Genomic DNA, 21,628 nt, shown 5'->3' with positions numbered 1-21,628 from the left:
ATAAACCTACACAAAATAATTTGTACTACAAAACATTAGTTTTATTGTAGATGGCAAATACTATTATCAACAGTACAGTTGAACACCTCATATCTACACACATGAAATTCAAAACAAAAGGTTAGATGTGGTTTCCCCAATCATATTTGCCACAAAACAACTGATTATTTGGTCTAGTCATAGACAGTTGATCCTCCATCTAGTGGTACTCTGTACAATTTCTTTGCAATCAATGATTACACAACTACACAGATGAAAACTGGCTAGTATTAAAAAACCTCAACTCTAAAGGTTTCCAAAAGTTCTGACCAGTTTTCACCCTGTTAACAGAGCATCACTAGGTTAGTTATAATAATAATTATATTCAACAATTGAACATTGCTATTTTTGTACTTTTTTTATTGCAGAAGATGTGTACAGATATGTACAATTGTATCCTTAATTTTGGTCTTTATGTATACATGGTTCACGTTTGTTCAGTGTTTTTGATAATGGTGGTATTAGTAGGTAAAATCTACCAGGGTTCCCATGTCATTTTACATGGGTTCCCAAACAAAATTACCATAGACTGTATGGGGAAACACTGCCATTGTTACCCCTTTCTCCCTTTCTAATACCGGGGTTCCCCAACCTCCAACCTTAGCAAAAAACAGTTGTTGGTATTAGTGTTGTCTGTCACATTCCTATAATAAAGACCAATTTCATCCTCATTCTTCTTAGGAGGTATTTGTTTGTACACAACTAAGTGCAAGTTGGGGAAAATGAGGATTAATATGTGATGAATCCACAGATAGATAAACAAAGAGGTGATACGATAGACCTAGTACAATAATTTTCAGTGTAATTTTATTTGGTTGTCATTTATCCAAAAGATTTTTTTTTTGTCAATTCACTTGACTGAAATTTCAATACACAATGCAAATAACTGCAATACAGTAACATCATCACCAAATTTGAAATGCGAGTAATTTGTGTAGAAATTTAGTGTTATAGATCATACTGTTCAGGGCAAAATCCCCATATGAAAATAACACACACCCTCCAGAAGAATATTAATTGTAGCTATCACAGCTGTATACGCTCGCCTTGTGGTCAAAATACATGTATTTGGTAGCTTGAGCCTGGAATTAACAGACACTAAAAATCTTTGAAATCTTCAGGTATGTAAGGGTCCTAAAATTGACAAAGTGGTCAACGCTCACTTTGTAGAGAATGGCAGAGTAAGCATCAAACTGGACGTGGAAGTGCTCACTGCTCACTTTGTAGCCATTTTCTACGAAGTGAGTGTTGAGCAAATTTCACGTAGTTTGACACTCACTTTGCCATTCTCACTTCGCCTTTTTCTACAAACTGAGCATTTAGCACTTTTACATGCACTTCATCAATTCCAGGACCCTAATAATTACATACCTCAAATCTTGTTTGAATTTACAGCCAGCTTTAATACTGTCCTATGCTGGTATAAGTTGAACATAAATAGAACACACGAGATGATATGTCAGTTGTCAAACATTAAAGTTCATGAAACTATCAAAGCTCTAACTCTCCTTTCTTATCATAAATGTTTTGTGGCAAGTGTGCGTTTTCACTTTTAAATCAACTGGCAATATAGTCTGTGTCCGTGGCAGTTTAGGTGAACTGATGCGGAATCCCTCATTTTGCCTGATTCACTCTTTCTACCAATATACAAGGCCACTCATGATAAATTACAGTTGGAAAAGTCCAGTGATTACATTGATGGGAAGAACCCATTTCCTATACAATAATTGTTTCTGCAAAATCCGACAAGTATGTAAAATTCAAAAAATCCAATCTTTCATTTGAATTGACTCATTGCTATGAATAAAACATGAAGTGACTCCAAACAGTTTGTGAAATCTGGATTTTCAACTTTTTTATTACTTCTTTATACAAAATCAAAGCATAATTCTCATCCTATGTGATACTCCATTTTGTTTCAGTTGTTCTAGAAATAGTTCTACCAAGTCTGTCATGTGAACAGTCGCACTGTAATTAGTACATTGATAAAAGTACAATAGCATGGTGTCTCTTGACAAAGCAGAGCTCAGAAAGGAGCAGATACGACTAAACCTGTACTTCCTATTTATGAAAAACACACTTTCCATACATGCAGTATGAAATACAGCGATGTGACATGATGAAGTAAACCTGAACTTTGAAAATGATCAGCTACGTATATTAACCATCGTAAACCATATACAGCACAGAAACAACAACAAATTCTCATTTTTAAAGCAAATTAAAATCTTCGCCTGTATTGAAGGCTGATGTATATAACACAGGTACACAAGTCTAGGCAATGGAAAGACCTAAAGTGTCTTGATATAGATATCCCATGGTCCCTGGCTACAAGTGTAAGTCTGACATTTGTGCTAAGTTTGGTTGAAATCAGCCCATACACATCAGAGTTATTCACGAGCACTGTGATGATTTTTGGCTATTTGACCTTGCAGATAGAGGTCAAGGTCAAAAGTCGAGGTCTTACTAGAAAGCTCATTATACATAACATGGTGTAGATAATTAAGAAGTACGCCGAACACAGGAAGCTTCAAATCTTATCATTATCAACAAATGCACGTGTGGACTGAATTTACAAATGTCTTTTCTCGATAATTAGACTGCAGCAGGGTCAACTCCTTTGGGTTTTTCTTCCACGTCAGTTTTGTCCGTAGTTTTCTCTTTGTTCCAATCTTTCAAACCTGCTGGTAATTCCGTGTCTTCTTCAAAACTACCTGTACCCTCTACAAATTCCTCATATGTAGACTTCTCAGCAAACGGCCTCGATCCAAGCAATTCAACCATATCGTCTTTATTAAGAACTTCTTTCTCCAGTAGCCTTAGTGCCACCTGAAAGCAAATATATAAAGTTCTTTTACTAGAATATCATGAAAAGCCCTACAGTACCTGAAGACGATATCAATGCCTAAAAGGCATGCATCGATATTATTAACAATACACTTGAGTCATGTGGAGTCATGATGGGCAAACAGTTAGAGTGACCAGCTAGGAATCTGCCATTTGCAGGTTCGAGCCCTGTCACTGCCATTTTTTTTCTGAATGGCTAAAGTCCTTGGGTAAGATTGAACCACGATTGTGCCTCAGTTTTGAAGTGAACAGTTAGCAGTCAGATCATTGTAGACAACAGAACTAAACTACAATAAATACCAGTAATATCGTACCTGTCCACCATCAACAATTGCAGTTACATGGTTTATTAAAGAGGAACTACACCAGAGTTAGAAAAACGTACCTTTTCTACATTGTCTTTGTTTTGTTGTAATAAATTGTATGTTCTGTCATAAGCTCTGCTGATGAGATCTCTAGCTTCATGGTCTATCATACGAGCCGTTTCTTCACTATATGGCTTTTCAAGGAATGCTTCTCCTTGTTGTGGTAAATCAAATGATACATTACCAACTTTGTCGCTCATACCAAACTGTACAATCTGAAAACAAGACCATATTTCATTGTAACACAAAGTCATCAGCACCAAAACGACAACTCTCTCTGATGACAATAACAGTACAGTCTGCATAACGGGTTCATCTACTTAACATGTCTTCATTTACTTCTTTTACACCTCATCAAACTCTCACATAAGTATTTTGACCAATGAGTATCTTATCTTGGGGTCGAAGTATTTAAAAAAAAATTTAATGTAAAATAAAATAAAATTCTGACCAACCTATCCTATTTTCTGAAGTCATGGTAATGGAAACGATGTTTTTTTTTACCTTAGTCGACTAACTGTACGATATCTCACCTGTGCATAGGCAGTCTGTGTGACTTTTCTCAGGTCATCCTGTGCCCCTGTTGTAATTCTATTAAAGAATATCTGTTCAGAGACTCGGCCTCCTAAGGTCATACACATTCTGTCCAGTAGTTGTTCTTTGCTGTACAGGAATTGTTCCTTAGGAAGATATTGCGCATACCCTAAACCTTTACCCCTAGGTATAATCGAAACCTGTACAGGACAAAAGACAAAATAACATGTCAAATATTGAGAGTTCTGTGAAATATTGTTGGGTATAATGTAAAGTCTTTTGGAAGGTATAGTAGAAACCTATAGAAGAAGAGAAAACATTGTAGTGAGAAGAGTTCCAACAGGTAGTGCCCTCAGCGATGAAAATTGGAACACTATCAATACTCCTGTCATGTCAGTCAGACTGGAGTCGGAAAACAGATACCAAAGCATGCGCATCGTTAATTAGTTTAGTTGTATGTCTTGAAGCCTGTTTTAGTACTTTCAGAGATGAAGACTCTGAAGATAGCTCGTCATCATTGGAGTTATTTTGCCAGATGACTTTGGAGCCGTCTTGAAGTTTCCTGGCGACTTCGGAGTGGACAACTAATTGTAATAATTATTAGGTTCCGATACTGCTGGTGAAGGTAGGACGAACTTGGCCATCACAGCAGCTTGGCAAGACACCCGAGTATTATAGCGGGCAAAAAGAGAAACCTAGTTTCACAACAAAATACTAACACATCAAATATTGAGACTTAGTGTTCATTGTTGTGGCAGCAGCTGTGAAGGTATAACATAAAGCCTGTTGAAATGTTCACTTTGATTGGTTAGAAACAATGGGATAATGACATTTACTGCTTGTACAATTAAAAATCCTGATCTCAAATATAAAAGGGAGAAACTTCGGAGGGGTTTACATCAGCCCGTTTTCTTGAAACAATTTAAAAGATTTCAAGTGATCTAAAATTAGAGAATTCAAAATTGAATCTAGGCACAAATATCAATATAATACTTCCCTAACACAAGAGCTATACTCCAACTTTCTTTGTGTCTGCTTTGTAAATTGTAAATTTTATGTCAACACATTCATACATTTTGTATTTTTTAGTGAGCCTAGTTCTCCCATGTTACCTTTGAGATTTGCTAAACTCTTTAAGATACTGAAGTATACCTTTAGTAATGGATCAGCATGTTTTAGGAACCATCCAGCCACTGCATGACCTGCTTCATGATATGCTACAGTTTTCTTCTCCTCTGGTTGCAAAACTTGTGTTTTCTTCTCCAGCCCTGCAATCACTCTTTCTATGGCTTGTTCAAAATGTGTCTTTTCTATCCTATTGTTGAGATGCCTTGCAGCTATCAATGCAGCTTCATTGCAAACATTAGCAACATCAGCACCTGTACAACGGAAATAGACAAACGGCTTTAGTCACAAGTCTGTACATGCGTGTGTGCGTGTGTGTGTGTGTGTGTGTGTGTGTGTGTGTGTGTGTGTGTGTGTGTGTGTGTGAGTGTGTGTGTGTGTCTGTCTGTCTGTCTGTCTGTCTGTCTGTGTCGGCATGCATTGTTGAGTGTCTGTGTATCTCGGTGCATGTACGTGTGCAGTGTGGCAGTGTGGATGTTTGTATACGTATGTATGTGTGTGAGTGTTCAGCGTATGTGCATTGTGAGTGTCTATATATCTGTATGTGAATGCCTGTGTGCAGTGTGGGTGTGTATATGTATACATATGTTTGTGTGTATAGAATCTAAGACAGCTAACAATTACCAAGTCAAATGAGTCATCTATCACAACTGACAGATTTACAACAAATACATCAAACAGTACTTACCGGTAAATCCTGGTGTCAATGCAGCCAAACTTCTAGCCAAATTATCTTTATTGATATCTGTTTTCAAAGGCTTCAGATGTACTTTAAATATTGATGCCCTGTAAAATATAAAGTACCCACAAGTCACTGACTGTATTCAGTAGTTTATTGATATATAGTGCAAGAATTGAGGCTGTTCTGCATTGACTACAAGTCATTATCATCACATTTGAATATCAGATCACTCATTACTTTGATTAGGCCTAATGAAAAAAATTGTGTGGTTCTGATTACGCTCAAGTTTAGAATAGGTGGGGTAGGTAGATTTTTTATTTCATTTTATGATACATATTTTTTCATGTGTGAGTGTCTAGTTCAGGTTTTCCATTGCTTTCCAAATGGTCTCTGTGTTACTTATTTCTTCCTATCAGATGTACAGCCATTACAATTTGGAAGAACAGTTTTAGAGTGTCTTTTTAAGTTGATGGCAGTTTCCGCATCCACTATTTCTCCAAGGACTTCACAATTGTTGCGATTTTATTATATTTTTCTTGAATATGTAAAAAAAAGTTTAGGGTCGGCAGTGAAAAACTAGGTGGGGTCGGGTAACTGGAACAAACAACTATTTTTATAGGCCTTTAATAGCATCAATGATTATTAATGGAACTCTCTATTGTACACTAGATACCTACTGATGTGCAAAGACTATGTAATGAGTGAATGTCAATTCTTACCGCCCTTTGATATCAGGTGCTCCTATGTGTATCTGTCTATCAAAACGTCCGGGCCTTAGTAAAGCAGGATCCAATATATCTGGACGGTTTGTACCAGCTAACACTACAACATTGGAGTTTGTGTTGAAACCTAGAAACCAAAGATAACGCATATTAATAAAGAACACTTTTTGGCAGGTTTCAATACATAAATTTGTACATGTAGCCGTTGCAAAATAGTTGACCATAACAAATATATAAATTTATCACTTCAGTATGTTTGGACAATTGTAAACTTGCAGATTAATCGGCGGGAGTTGGTACTGGACATTTATATCACAATTCTATATAAAGGCTAGAAATAACTGAATTTTCAGTAAAAGATGATCAATGCAAAAAGTAAAGGTTTATCATTATACCACCAGTATTTGTTTGATTTTTTATATAATTGTTATTATTTCCATTTGCATGATACATGGGAGAGAGTTTTGACCACTTGTTGAATTGTTTGTGTAGTGTCATATTTTGCACTGCTATCCAATACATATACTGATAATAATATATTCGTTTCATGAATTGTAAGATATTTGTAAAGTTTGGCATTTGGTCACCTCTTTTTGTATTCATACAATATATAACTGGTACTATTTATTTACACAAACCATTTATTCATGTCAAGATAAAATCTAACAATACACCTCTGATGATGGCAGGACATTGGGGAAAATCTGGGAGTCACTTTCAAGAATTTTTTTGACTCAGTGAGTAGAAATTTCATTACTAAGTATAAGTCATTCACAGTACCTACCATCCATTTCTACAAGAAGCTGGTTAAGTGTGTTTTCTTGTTCACTCTGTCCTCCAAAATTACCTCTACCACGTTTACGTCCAACTGCATCAATTTCATCAATAAATAAAATACAAGGCGCATTCTTCCTGGCCATTGAAAACATATCACGTACCTGAAAATCAGTGTAATGTATTGTGTCAATCTACAATGTCTTATTTGAATGAAAGGCCTTAATAATTTTATAATCTTGTAAACGTTTATACGATTAGGATTAAATTGTTTGTGGATAAATGACCTTTGAATGCCTATCAACATCACATACACTTGAAATTTGTTCACAAATACTAAAAAATACCATGGTCCAATCGGTTAAGCTTTAATATTAACATATAGATGTCAAGTCAGGATGTACATACCATCAACAACTAATACATGGACATTGGTAATCACACTTACTGGGATTGTAATCATATTCACTGAAAGTTTGCTGTATTTTACAAAGGTCAAACATATATTTAAGATAGGGAAACCTACAGAGGCTTTATTGGTAGCAAATAATACAAGTCTTCATAGAAGACACAGTCCCCCCCCCCCCCCCCCAGCTTTACTTTTATCTTTTATGTGAGTGAATTTAGACATTATTTAAAAGAAATTGGTGGCAACAAATAAATACTACAAAGCATCTGATAATGCAGGAAATTTCTCAATTTCGATAATTGAACCTGAAGATCATAGTCAAGGCCAACAGTCAATGTCTCAAAAGAAAGTTTAAACCTGGCAATATGGGGTTAGACACTTGAATGTTGTCTCTTTGTATTAAAAAGCATAAGTAAGACTAAAAAGCATCCATCAACACAGGAAATAAGCAAATTACATGTTACTCAAATTACACAATAAATATAAAACATGAACCTACACATGTTATATTTTGACTTACCCTTGAAGGTCCTACACCTACAAACATTTCTAAAAATTCTGATCCATTGACAGTGATAAATGGTACATTTGCTTCACCTGCTGTAGCCTTGGCTAGCAGGGTTTTACCTGTTCCTGGAGGACCAGACAAAACAGCACCCTGTAGATGATAAAATTGTTTTATGCATTAATAAATGTGTAATGGCAAAATTATCAACAGCAGAATGTGTAAATTTATTATATGTAATACATTTATTTAAAAGGGGAAAGGGAACGCCCCTTCAGGACATAAAGACAGTTTCATAAAACACAGGTTCTGGAGTCATTTCATGATTTTACATCACCTACATTTACTTACTTTCAGAGAAACATCAAGTTGATCTTGTGCCTTTATAGGTTATCTTAGCTGTGGGCTAATGCATCATAGGAGTCAGCAGAAATAACATATTCATGGTTGCATAATGAATATTCATGAGAGATGTTTTACATTAAGGGAATAGCATTTAGGAATCATGGATATTCATTTCTGCTGACTCCCATGTGGCAATGTGGCCCACAGGAAGGCAAAAAGGCACAAGATCAACTTGATGTTTTCTGAAATTGCACGTAATTGTAGGTGATATAAAATCATGAAATGACTCTCCAGAACTCAGTTTATGAAAATGGCTTGTATTTTCTGGAGTGGTGTTCCCCCCTAAACTACAACACCAGTCCTCCATCTATACAGTTTTGAACTATACCGATGATAACAGCTTTAAAAAGTATTCTACGAAGACACAGTCCCTCAAACACTTTACTTCTGTGCAGTCTAGTCCAGTTCATGGCATTGAATCTCAAGATCTCCCTCTACATTTAGCTAAATGAGGTCCGACGATGAAATTTCAAATTCAATCAAATTCACCCACACTGTCAATAACATCATGTCTTTGTTAATCAATCACCTAATTCTACCCAATGATAAGTTAGTGTTTATTTGCATAATGTCCAAATATGGCATAGTTGTCAGCTCAGGATGTGACTTGTACATTGTTTACATCAATCAGACAGTTGAGGTTTACTCATTTGCATAATGTCCAAATATGGCATAGTTGTCAACTCAGGATGTGACTTGTACATTGCTTGCATCATTCTGACAGTTGAGGTTTACTCATTTGCATAATGTCCAAATATGGCATAGTTGTCAGCTCAGGATGTGACTTGTACATTGTTTACATCAATCAGACAGTTGAGGTTTACTCATTTGCATAATGTCCAAATATGGCATAGTTGTCAGCTCAGGATGTGACTTGTACATTGTTTACATCAATCTGACAGTTGAGGTTTACTCATTTGCATGAACAACATTTGATTCATGAGTTCTCATTGAGTTAGACGGGGTAAACAAATGATTCAATACTATGGATAGATCTAGATTAACTTGTGTGGCTAATGCATGATATAAATGAATGAATGCAATTCTCCTATTCTATGTGTAATATGCCCAAGATTTTTTCACCAGACAGACAGATGGATGAATCCCATTGTAATAGCCTCCTTCTTAGAGGCTCAAAATAAAAGCTCACTAAAACCACAAAAATTATGCATACACATTTACCAGAGATAAGATGAACAGACAGTTTACCCTTAGTTAAGAAAAAGTTTGATGAAAGAAAAGTGAAAATGAAAAGTGAAAATGTACTATACCTTTGGAATTTTGGCTCCAAGCTCCATGTACTGTTGAGGATTCTTTAAAAAGTTAACAAACTCCATAATTTCTAGTTTTGCCTCTTCACATCCAGCTACATCACTGACAATTGAAACATAAAATAAATGATTCCAGCACTTCCAACTGAAGTATGAACGATGAAGTACTGCAACATATTGATACATTGTCCTGAATCCTGATGCAATGACATAGATTTAGCTAAGCCTATAGTGGTTATACCATTGCCCACACATTGCAAATTGAATACAGTTTACTTTTATAATGCTGTCGAGTGGATGTTCAATTATTCAATGTTGCAAATAAACTTGCACCTACAAAAATACATGGTTTTGTATTGTATATATGATGTGAGTCACGGTATCAGCAACAGGTCCTAGAACAATTTTCAATTCAATTGATGTATCATACTTACGCAAATGCAACACCAACATCTTCTTTGATAATCTTAGCCGTTGTTTCACCAAAACCAAATATGCCTCCCCTTCCCTTCCTGCCTGCACCTCCTGCCCCAGGCATACTTCGTGCTATATAGATAATAAATCCTATCATAATAGCCGTAGGGATCATACTAATCAAGAAAGTCCTGCAACAGATTTTTAGTTACATTTAGAATCAAATTGCTTTGAGATTCTATCTACACAATATGACTGAAGGCAAACAATAACGAACAAACAATAACACACAGGCCATAAACCGAGAGATGGCTATCATTCACCAATATAATATTTATCAAGGAAACAAACTGAACATATTTAAGACACAAACATGCATGCATGCAAACACACACACACACAAAGTCACCCTTTTGTATGCACTGAAGGAAATTGGCCTAGACAGATGTATGCCAATTTTGATATTTGACCCATTTTGTCACAGAACAGAACGTATGTAAACACTGCAGAGTATACAGTACATTCCTCATTACTCACCTATCACGATTTGACAATTACATCATTTAAAGGGGATTATACCATGCAAGGGGCAAGTTGAACAAAAAATAAGGAATATATACTCTGGTCATTCTATGTCCTAACAGCGTGTGTCTATGTCACTGGTTCTGCTGTGTTTGAAATGTGAGTCAAAACATTCAAAATTGCCATTACTTTCCCCAAGTTTTCTTTGATATTACTGGCGCTGGTAAAATTATTTTATTCTTTAATATTTTTTTTCATTCAGCCAGAAAATACTCGCGACCTAAGGGATGTCACTACTTGTCTAGCGACTCATAGTCACAAAGCCTCCTTAGGTCACTCAAATTTTCCTTGGCTGAACGAAGAAAAATATTGGGGAATAATATCTTAATATCACTCCAGGAATAAAGGTATTTTCATAAACTCTAGATTCTGTAGTAATTTCATGATTTTACATCACCTACAATTACTTCTGATTACGATAAATATTCATGACTCCTATTAAACTGCCTACACCATTCAGTGTAAAACATCTCATGAATATTCATTGTTCAACCATGAATACATTATTTCTGCTGACTCCCATGATGCAATGGCCTATAGCAAATATAATCTATAAAGGCATAAGATCAACTTGATGCTTCTCTGAAAGTAAGTAATTGTAGGTGATGTAAAATCATGAAATGACTCTCCAGAACCCATAGTTTATGAAACTGTCTCTATTTCCTGGAGCTGTACCAATATGTATGATGGTGAAAACTTGACCACAAAACAGATGACAATGAATACTTGTGACGATGTGTCTAACTTACCCATCACTTTCTGAAGAATACACTACAGAGAGATTGTTGGCTGGTTCTATGCCCATATCAAGTTGCGCATTTTCTAAATTTCTTTCAAACGTATCAACACTACCAATATTAAACCACATATATCGCTGAAAGAAAAATGAAAGAAAATTACTTTTTTTCCAGTCATTGTCAAATCTACATATTATGAGCAATGTATTTTGCACTTGTGCTTTTACAGTACAAATGGATTAAAAGTAATTATGGTACATATATAATAACGGTCAGGAGACTTTACTTACCCCAGCTGAATCTTGACCAGGTTTTAACCATACTCGCACAAATCTCTTATTTACAACTTCTAATCTGTCCACCTACGAAATGAGTAGAATAATAATTGTACTACAGCAACCACATGCAAACGTATAAACAGAATATGTGTTGTCACAGATTATATAACATACTAACAACCAAGGTGCGCAAATTTTCCATCAGAGAGAGTAAATTGCTAAAATTTACTCGCTAAAATGAATACGGGTTATGAATAAAATAGTCTACATTTACATTTTATATTTAAATTGATTTGAAAGTTAACAAAATGTACTCTTTATGATGTAGTATGAGATGAAAGTTGTAGGATTGATTTAGCAAGTACAAGTCTGATTTGGCTCATATTTGTCTTATTTTTCTAACCAGATCTGTAAAATATAAGTCATTAGACACCACTCACAGCATATCTTACAGTCTAGAAGATTTTCAACCTCTGAGGAAATACTGGTCTCTCACTTACACATGTACACACATACACACTCACGCAAACACATAAACACAAATGCACGCACGCATGCAAAGAAACACATACACACCAACACACATGCATGCACACATACACACACAAACATATAAATATGCACACATGTCGACATGCATACATATACAATCACACATACGCACACACACACACACACACACACACACACACACACACACACACTCACACACACACACACACACACACACACACACACACACACACTATTACATCCTCCTATATTACAGTGTAACTAATTTACCTCGTATATTTTGGCTGAATCACACTCCATTCACACGGCCTTCTTCAACTCTTATTGTATATGATTCAATGACGTAAACTTGCTATCATATACAGGTGAAGAAGGGTGAGGGATTCAGCTGAAATATACTATTTACGCTCTGAGTTTGGAACTAATACAAATTAGTACTGGTCACAATACTATATGTTTGTAACATTCCAGGGCAAAACTCAGGTATGCGAAAAGATATCACAATATATCTATAATACAAGTACTTCTAAAACATATTTTATTTCTTGTAAATCAATGTTACTTACTGCTCCTTTTGGCAGATAATCCTGTGCAAACTGTTTCCATGTTATCTCTGAACCACTTCCCCCCAATAGAAAATATGCAAAGATTGCAGCACAAGCACCTGTGCCAATCACACTGTAAATAAGTTGTTGTCTGTTTTTATCATCTATCGGAGACCTTCCTTTGTTACCTCCTCCTCCTCCTCCAAAGAAAGAGCCCCATATGTCATTTTTGTCACTTTGACTTCTGTCTCCACTTGGCCTTGAAAGTGGTGGCTTTTCTGGTGCTATGAAACAACAAAAAAGACTGTGATCATGTGACACCACACCAAACCCATTTCAAAAACATCACAAGTTGAAAGACGCATATATTACTATTTTAGAATTGAAAGAGTTGATGAACAATACCTGCTGAACCACCATGTCCACCTCCTGAAATACAACAACCTTCGTGGGATATTGTACAAAGCACAAATTTTTATTAAAACTATGATGGCTGCTTACAAAATTTAATTATTAAAAGGGCACAAGCTAAGTTTATATGTTTTTGGGCAAGATTTATGCTGTGTATTTAAAAGTTACTCATAGTTCTACTAACACTGAAGCATACATAACCATCACGTGCAACTGAATGAACTCAAACCTGGTATAACAGTGTTTTTGCTAAGGTTGTGGAACCCTGATAACAGAAAGGGAGAAAGGCGTAAAAATGGCAGTGTTTCCCCATAATAGAATCTATGGTAATTTTGTTCGGAAACCCAGGTAAAATGACAGGGGAACCCAGGTAGATTTTTACCTACTTGCAGCCCTTAACAAAAATATTGTATCAAGATATAACATATAAACCATCCGATGACGTAATTGTTTATACATATCAAAAAATGGTGAGGAATCCATACTAGGCAATCAACTGTTCTAACAATGTCAAAAGGCAATAGTAGTATCATAGAGGGTATGTATATACATTAATATTATACTCGATATAGTATTTTCACGAGTAAAAGGTTTCTAAACTCAGCTTGTGCCACTTGTAACACTTTTAACAAAGTGACATGCATGTTAACTACCACATATCACTATTCAACCAGGTTTGAATAAGATATTTTGTGTGTGTGTATGATATAGAGATAAGACAGGCCCATTGGGTATGGACGGACAAAAAGGAACCCATTCCAAGAGCTTCTTCTTGCTTTGAGGAATACTATAACAATATTTGTTCCATCAAAGACAATTAGATGTTATTCCCCAATCTTTTTCTTCATTCATTCAACCAAGGAAAATACCCATGACCTAAGTGACCCTTGTCACTACGAGTCGCTAGATGAGTAGTTACAACCCTTAGGTCACAAGTATTTTCCAGCTGAATGAAGAAAAATATTGGACATAATTGAACCAGTGCCAGTAATATCAAAGAAAAATTGGGGAAAGTAATGGAAGGTTTGAATGTTTTAACTCATATTTCGGACACAGCAGACCAGTGACGTTGGCACAGGTTGTCGTGACACAGACGCACATTGTTATGACGTAGAATGACCAGTGTATAAATTCCATATTTTTGGCTTATGCATGGTACAAATACCTTTAGCTTCTTTAGTTTCCTTTGGTTTGGATTTAGACTGTGGTGCTTTGGGTTTGCTGCTTTGTGGTTTCTTTCCGCTTTCAAAAAACTTCTCAAATCCTTTGGGAGGCTTGGAACAAAATCTTTGCCATCCTTTTATTAGTGCTGTTAAATTACTACTGCTGTTGTTGTGAAACTGCAAAATAATCAAAATTACATTTTAAATATATAGTTCCCTAGTTCCGTGTCTGTTACTAATTAATATGGTACTTCTAGTGTCTGTATAATAAATGTATGGTTAATATTCATACATTGGTAAAAACAAAGTAACACAATACAATACAATACAATACAATACAATACAATACAAAACAAAAGTGATTGACACATTGTCATCTGGATAAAAAAATCTATACTAAAATTGGATTAATCTCAACTCAAAACAATGAACAGTTCACATGTAATGTTAACAAAATTGTAACCATGACAATCATACAGGTTACTTGATAAAAGCAGGTATTATACAAAGACAGGATAGTAGGTGGTGATACTATGTGGTGTGTTCTAATGAAAACTTTGAAATCAAGATTGATAAAAAAAAAACACTATCTTTTTTTCTCTAAATTGGAACATTCAACCTCCTTTGAATAATGATATCAACTTTACATATTTTAGTCTGATTCAAATTGATAAAAGTATTTGTCACTGATATGAAGATATGAAGTAGGAAGTGGGAGAAGACCCTAGCTGTTTTTGTTCTCAAATTCTATTCTCATTTTATCTAGCCAGCTTTAAATAAAGAACAGGTACTAGATATGAAGTTGATTATCAGTAATCAACTAACTACAAATGTTTGAAATTGAGAATCCAAAGGGCAAAATGCCCATGGCATTGTAGTTCACCCCTAATGGTGTTAACAAGGTGCCAGTGAAAATCTGGGATTCACGTCCAAAAAGTATTTGATTACGAGTATAACATTTCACTCGGGACAAATTCACCATATTCACATCAGGGGTGAACAAATCATTTTGTGAACTGGTGGTCCCCGGACACGGACCAGTGCCTTAAAAAATCCAGTGGTCCTGCTGAAAGAATTAGTGGTCCAAGGTCCCACTTATGTGAAACTTAAATCTTACCTATGAAGCTGTATATTCAGACGACTTTTTAACATAGTTATTAACAGTAAGGTACTGGTCCGACGGACCAGACAAGGTAAAATTTGTGTGGTCCGCCCAAAAAAATTGCTAGTCCCGGACCAAGGACCAGTGGATTTGTTCACTCTGCATATTGATTACCGATATTCAGCTTGTGTAAGTTCAGTCATTTTATGTCATACACACACACTTTGGCTCAAGTAATATACTTAAAACATTGTATACACTACAGAGCCTTTATTTAGTTATTCTTGTAGTAGACCCTGAAGTATACTAGAATCCAACTTTTTTTTCTTTTTTTTTAAATACATATATTTATTCATCTCGATACTGTAACAGAGACATTTCAGTACCCTGCACTGTTTTTCCTATGAAGCCCTGTTATGCAAGATACACAAACATACAACATATTGACCTGAAAAGTAAGGCCATAAAAACATATGTAAACATAAACATAAAATGCAGGAAACACAAAAATACAAGTACAGGACTAGTTGGGGCTTATTACAGTTTACACTATGATTTTTTGTTTGAAAAACGTTGACGGAAGAGGTACATCATTTCAGTGTACATTGTATAGGTTATATACACGTACAGTTTGTATTGTATTATGATGACGTAACATAACATTGAGGTTACCTAAGTCTATCGCTATCACTTTCCATCAACTTTAAACAACGACTTCTAAAAAATAGGGGGGGAGGGTGTTAGGAAAAAAAGACGTCAAAAATGAAACGTCTTGTTTGTGGTAACTTATTATTAAATTTTAATATGATTACGAGTGTTAAAATCTACAAGGACGTAAAGCATACACTATATGATATAATTCGTTGCACAATGATATTGCCATTATTGGTGTACTGCACTGCTATGCCGAGTTATACGAGCATCACCCTACCCATGGGACATGTCAATCGCGAGTAGGATACGAGATTATATACTCGACCATTGCCTGTGCTGTAGCTAGTCTTCTAATATCAAGAAAATCAAGGAACGCTAAAACCGTCTGTGTGTATGGCTTCTTTGTAAAAGGTCAACACGGCAGTGGATACATTGCGAGAATCCGAGGAAACGTGGTATCAAGAGGGTCGTGTATTTTTAGTACGTACCTTGCGTTGTACATAGACACCGGATGAATTACTGCGCTGCACTAGCAGGTTTAGCGATCGGCATAGAGTTACACACCTGTACACCATTTTGATCAACTGTTAATAATATATTTCATAAAAGTCATGTTGGTCGACTGCTTCATAGATGCAGTGTCATGGCGGCTGCATTGCAATGTTACATATATTGAGGGCGCTTTCCCAAATTGCGATGTAACGAGTATTGCTATTGGTTATGATTTTATTTTCTTAGGACACAGATGATTGGCCAGACACACCGGATGCCCAAGATTTAAATCACTCGTAGAATTTTAGTAAGAACAGGAGCGAGAAATCGCCAGGGAAGAAAACTTACGACGTTATTTCATAAATATCGTTCGTGAATTGTCATTTACAGATCTGTCGGCATCATGTCTTCACAGAATATTGACCCTGCTCGGCAAACCACCCGAGTTAAGGCAGCAGGATCGTCTGGACCAGACAAAAAAGACACGCACTCCGTCAGCAAAAGGTAAGCATTGCATTGTGCATGCGCATGTTGACGTATTGTCTGTTGTGTTACCTTCAGTTACACCAATATGCAACATGTACATACTTGAGGAAATATAATTTTGGACGTTGAAAACAGGGGGGGGGGAATAGGATAGGAATTTTGGTGTATGTTTCCTGACACCATTGCATCCAGATAGTTGTAACTTTGTACAACTTTGCAATCACGGCTAAATCCTGTAAAAGTGTAAAAAAAAAAAAAAATTTAAAAATGCAATACCTAACGGTATATTATATAATTTAGAAATAGCATAGCAACTACCGTGGCTGACTGACTGATTGCAGTTTTTGTGTGTTGTATTTATTCATGGCCGTAACGTAATATTATAAATATGATCTGAAAAAAATCAATAAAATCAATGATACAAAGCTAGGTAGTAGGTATAGTATATTATTACAAGGTTTACACATCTGTTCCTTTTCTTTCCATAGATTACAACAAGAACTGATGAATCTTATGGTAAGTAGATGACTCACTGCACTGTCAGCAAAGAGTGAACAAACAACCAACTATATTGTCATGCACCACAGCTCAATTAGTTTTGTTTACAAAAATAAATAACAAATACTAACAAACATCAACAACAGAGTAACCACGAACCAATATTAACAATAATGTTTCCTTGCAACAAGAATTAGTATATGTTCCTATATGTGAAACGGTACATATTGTGACCATTTCGCATATATGAACCTGGAAAATATACAAAAACATTAGTTGATACTGGTTTATGGTTACTCTGTAGTTGATGTTTGTCAGTATTTTTTATATTTTTTTATTTATTTTTTTGTGTTTGTTTGTTTGTTTGTTTGTTTTTGTAAACAAACATAACTGAGCCTGAGCCTCATGTGCATAAACACATGTAAAAATGCAACCATTCTTTATAGTTCCTATCTGAGACACAGTAGGGTAAAATACTAACTACTCAAACCATTGATGTAGTCATAGCATCCAATGGTCCATGCTGAAAATTTTGGGATTATATATCCATTATTTTATTGTATTCAAATATACGCTAATCAAATGCCTTGCACATGTTATATGTGTGGTGGGGGGGGGGGGGGGGGCATAGACCAGTGAAACACGGCTGTGATCCCGTAGATGAGGACCAGCGAAAATTCAAAAAATGAAAATGTCAGTTAGGATAGTGTAGTAGCAATAGTCTACAGGTAGACTAAGCTCAATGAGGTACTGAGGTGATATTTCAAATTCAAACAAAGCCACCCACACAGAGTGTAACAACAGTTCTTTGTAATTCTGCTCAATAATAAGTTAATGTTTACTGGGGCAGTTATATAATGTCCAAGTATGGTATATTTGTCAGATCAGGATCATTTACTTACTGTTACACCAGTTAGAGGTTTACTCATGAACAATTTTCGGGTCATGATTTCTCATTGAGCTAGGCAGGATGAAGAGATATCTTGAGATTTGAAGCCATGTATAGCCTCTAGACTAGTTCAGTACATTTGAGTCTTCGTATTTTTTTATTTTTGCTGTTCTGTTTGATTGTGGCCTGTAAACTGTTGAATAATAATGAATTTCTGTTGAATTCAGATGTCTGGCAGTAAAGGTATTTCAGCTTTTCCTGACAGTGATAATATCTTTAAATGGATTGGAACGATACATGGAGCAGAGGGCACAGTAAGTGATTGTCTTACAACATTGCATTCAGTGAAAATCACACCCAAACTTGGTTCAAGTAATTTACTGTCACAATGTAGAAAATGGGACTTAGTGATTTATACAAGATGAAATTCTGCAAGTTGGAAGTCAAATGGTGACAGTTTGTGGTAGCACTTTAGATTGCAATGAAAATCATGAAACCTGAACAAAATGTTGCTAAGCTGGATAATAATCTAACTAACATTGTATTGCTACATTTTATCATCTGGTGCTACAAAAATTCAAAAGATTTGAAGTTCTGATAGCACTGGCAGTCACGGACTAACGATGTGGTTTTTTTTCAGTCATGACTGTCACATGTAACGTTTGTATGTCATAATGAGACCAAGCCTGTACTATGATTCATTGATGACAAGATGTGTGTTTAGTTCACAAAGTATCAAATTTGCTTCCAGAATTTTTGTATCAACATCCAAAAAGTTTTTCTGTGACCACTACCACTGTGTACCAGTCATATTACTACCATGTACGTACTCACAGCTTACATCTAGCTTCCTCCAGCGTCAGACTGCATACTCAGATACACACTGATGAACAGAAGCTATTACTCTATCCCTTCCTGGCAGTGGCTGTGCTGTTGGGGCTAAAATTGTTTTGCTGTCTTCTGATTACCATGTAGGTGTTTTAGTGCAGGTATATACGTTGAATATCTGTACATCTAACACAATTGTATTTCCATGTGTTTTCCATTTATTCTAGGTCTACGAGGGATTGCAATATAAGTTGTCATTAGAGTTTCCCAGTAATTACCCCTATGCTGCACCTGTTGTTAAATTTTCCACACCCTGTTACCACCCAAATGTAGACCAGTATGGAAATATTTGCCTGGACATTTTGAAAGAAAAGTGGTCTGCGTTATATGATGTCCAAACCATTTTACTGTCAATTCAAAGTCTACTTGCAGGTAAAGTTAATACACAGATAACTAGCTTTAAATTATGTGACATATCATAGTTCTGTTCACAGGTTCTTGAGAAGATTGTGATGGTTTTAAATGAGCCAATATGGCTGCCAAATCAGTGTGACTATTAAAAAAAGAGTATCTGATGTTTCAGAAGTTTTACATGTAATGATGATTTTGAAAAAATCTGATAAAAAGTGGTTATGTCTAGGATCATCATTTTACTCCGGTAACATCAATGAAAGTTATTATATTAGACTATTGATATTGTCCACATTTCATTAGACCAATGGTAGTTGTCATTTCATTAGAACAGTTGCTGAAGTTGTCATTTCTCTAAACCAATGATAATTTTGTTAGAGCAGTGAAAGTTATAATTTTGTTAGATGTGACCATTGGATATTATCCTTACCTAAGACCAATGAAAGTTGTCATTTCATTAGACCAATGAAAGTTGTCATTTCATTAGACCATTGAAAGTTGTCATTTCATTAGACCAATGAAAGTTGTCATTTCATTAGACCAATGAAAGTAGTGATTGAATGAGGTCAATAAAAGTTCTGATTGGGTGAGATCTATGAAAGTTGTCATTTTTGTGAGACCAATGATAATTTTCATTTTGTTAGACCAATGAAAGTTGTCATTTTGTTAGACCAATGAAAGTTGTCATTTTGTTAGACCAATGATAGTTTTCATTTTGTTGGACCAATGATAGTTTTCATTTCGTTAGACCAATGAAAGTTGTCATTTCATTAGACCAATGAAAGTTGTCATTTCGTTAGACCACTGATAATTTTCATTTTGTTAGACCAATGATAGTTTCATTTCATTAGACCAATGAAAGTTGTCATTTCATTAGACCAATGAAAGTTGTCATTTCGTTAGACCAATGATAGTTTTCATTTCATTAGACCAATGACAGTTTTCATTTTGTTAGACCAATGAAAGTTGTGATTGGATGAAGTCTATAATATTGGTAGTTTTAGGAACCAATGGCATTGGTTTTAATTATACTTACTTTTTTTTTTTCCTTTCAGAACCTAACAATGAGAGCCCATTAAATGTAAATGCAGCAGAACTCTGGGAGAATCAAACAACATACAAAAAATACCTCCATGAAAGATATGCAAAAGATGTGCTTAAGAAAAAATGAAGAACTCGCAAGACATATGAAAACTAAGTTTACACAGGTGTAGAATTGAACTATATCAGGGCTTACTAATCTTTGTTATTAAAAACCAATAATTATCTCACAATTCATTGATAAAGATGACAATAGTATGGGAAACAATAACTATCATGTCTTTAACATCGAAAATTTATACCGATACACTAAACACAAAGTTATGAGTAGAGATGGATTCTAGTGGTTCATGTGGATAAAGTATTATTTATTGAATGATATCTCTCTTTTGTCTATCTGTTTATGCTTGATAGTACATTTCTTTCTTTCTCCTTTCTTCTTTCTTCTGGTATTATAATAATGTGAACGAAGTGTCATCACTAATGATTTTTGGGGGGACTCAGGAGCTATGAAGTAGTGTTAGGGAAGTGCTATAATGTAGATGAGAGGGGGGCATAATATGTCATGAAAAAGTAAAGGAAGTGTCATAATGTAGGGGAGAGGGGGCATAACATGTCATGAAAAAGTAAGGGAAGTGTCATAATGTAGGGGAGAGGGGGCATAACATGTCATGAAAAAGTAAGGGAAGTGTCATAATGTAGGGGAGAGGGGGCACAATATGTCATGAAAAAGTGAGGGAAGTGTCATGATAATGTAGAGGAGAGGGGCACTGTATGTCATGAAAGATGGCTGGGAGAAGTCTCTTTAAGTTAGAGGTGCGAGCTTGATATGTCATGAAATAGTGTGAGGGAAGTGTCAATTTAAGGGCAGAGAGCGAAACTGTTTGTCATGAAAGGTGGATGAGG

General features: G+C 35.5%; 2 protein-coding genes across 2 annotated transcripts; one reads left to right on the top strand and one right to left on the bottom strand.

The window, feature by feature from the left end:
- Positions 1 to 892: 892 nt before the first annotated feature.
- On the bottom strand, positions 893 to 16,715 carry LOC144447283 (mitochondrial inner membrane m-AAA protease component AFG3L2-like). The gene is made up of 15 exons (XM_078137207.1): positions 16,566 to 16,715; positions 14,324 to 14,498; positions 12,769 to 13,031; positions 11,702 to 11,773; positions 11,424 to 11,548; positions 10,113 to 10,283; positions 9,679 to 9,781; positions 8,018 to 8,155; positions 7,099 to 7,252; positions 6,312 to 6,441; positions 5,599 to 5,696; positions 4,938 to 5,164; positions 3,785 to 3,985; positions 3,272 to 3,466; positions 893 to 2,868 (listed from the first exon to the last, which is right to left on the bottom strand). The coding sequence occupies exons 1-15, from the start codon at positions 16,650 to 16,652 to the stop codon at positions 2,635 to 2,637; spliced, it is 2,373 nt and encodes a 790-aa protein (XP_077993333.1). The 5' UTR covers positions 16,653 to 16,715; the 3' UTR covers positions 893 to 2,634.
- Positions 16,716 to 16,891: 176 nt separating this feature from the next.
- LOC144447565 (ubiquitin-conjugating enzyme E2 C-like) lies at positions 16,892 to 21,299 on the top strand. Its single transcript, XM_078137629.1, has 5 exons — positions 16,892 to 17,073; positions 17,544 to 17,571; positions 18,670 to 18,756; positions 19,498 to 19,702; positions 20,737 to 21,299. The coding sequence occupies exons 1-5, from the start codon at positions 16,973 to 16,975 to the stop codon at positions 20,850 to 20,852; spliced, it is 537 nt and encodes a 178-aa protein (XP_077993755.1). The 5' UTR covers positions 16,892 to 16,972; the 3' UTR covers positions 20,853 to 21,299.
- The last annotated feature ends 329 nt before the right edge of the window (positions 21,300 to 21,628 follow it).

Source organism: Glandiceps talaboti, chromosome 16 (assembly GCF_964340395.1).
Source record: "Glandiceps talaboti chromosome 16, keGlaTala1.1, whole genome shotgun sequence".
NCBI classification, from domain to species: Eukaryota; Metazoa; Hemichordata; class Enteropneusta; family Spengelidae; genus Glandiceps; species Glandiceps talaboti.
The sequence above is the reverse complement of the archived record's forward strand: the minus strand, read 5'-3'. Positions and strand labels throughout refer to the sequence as shown.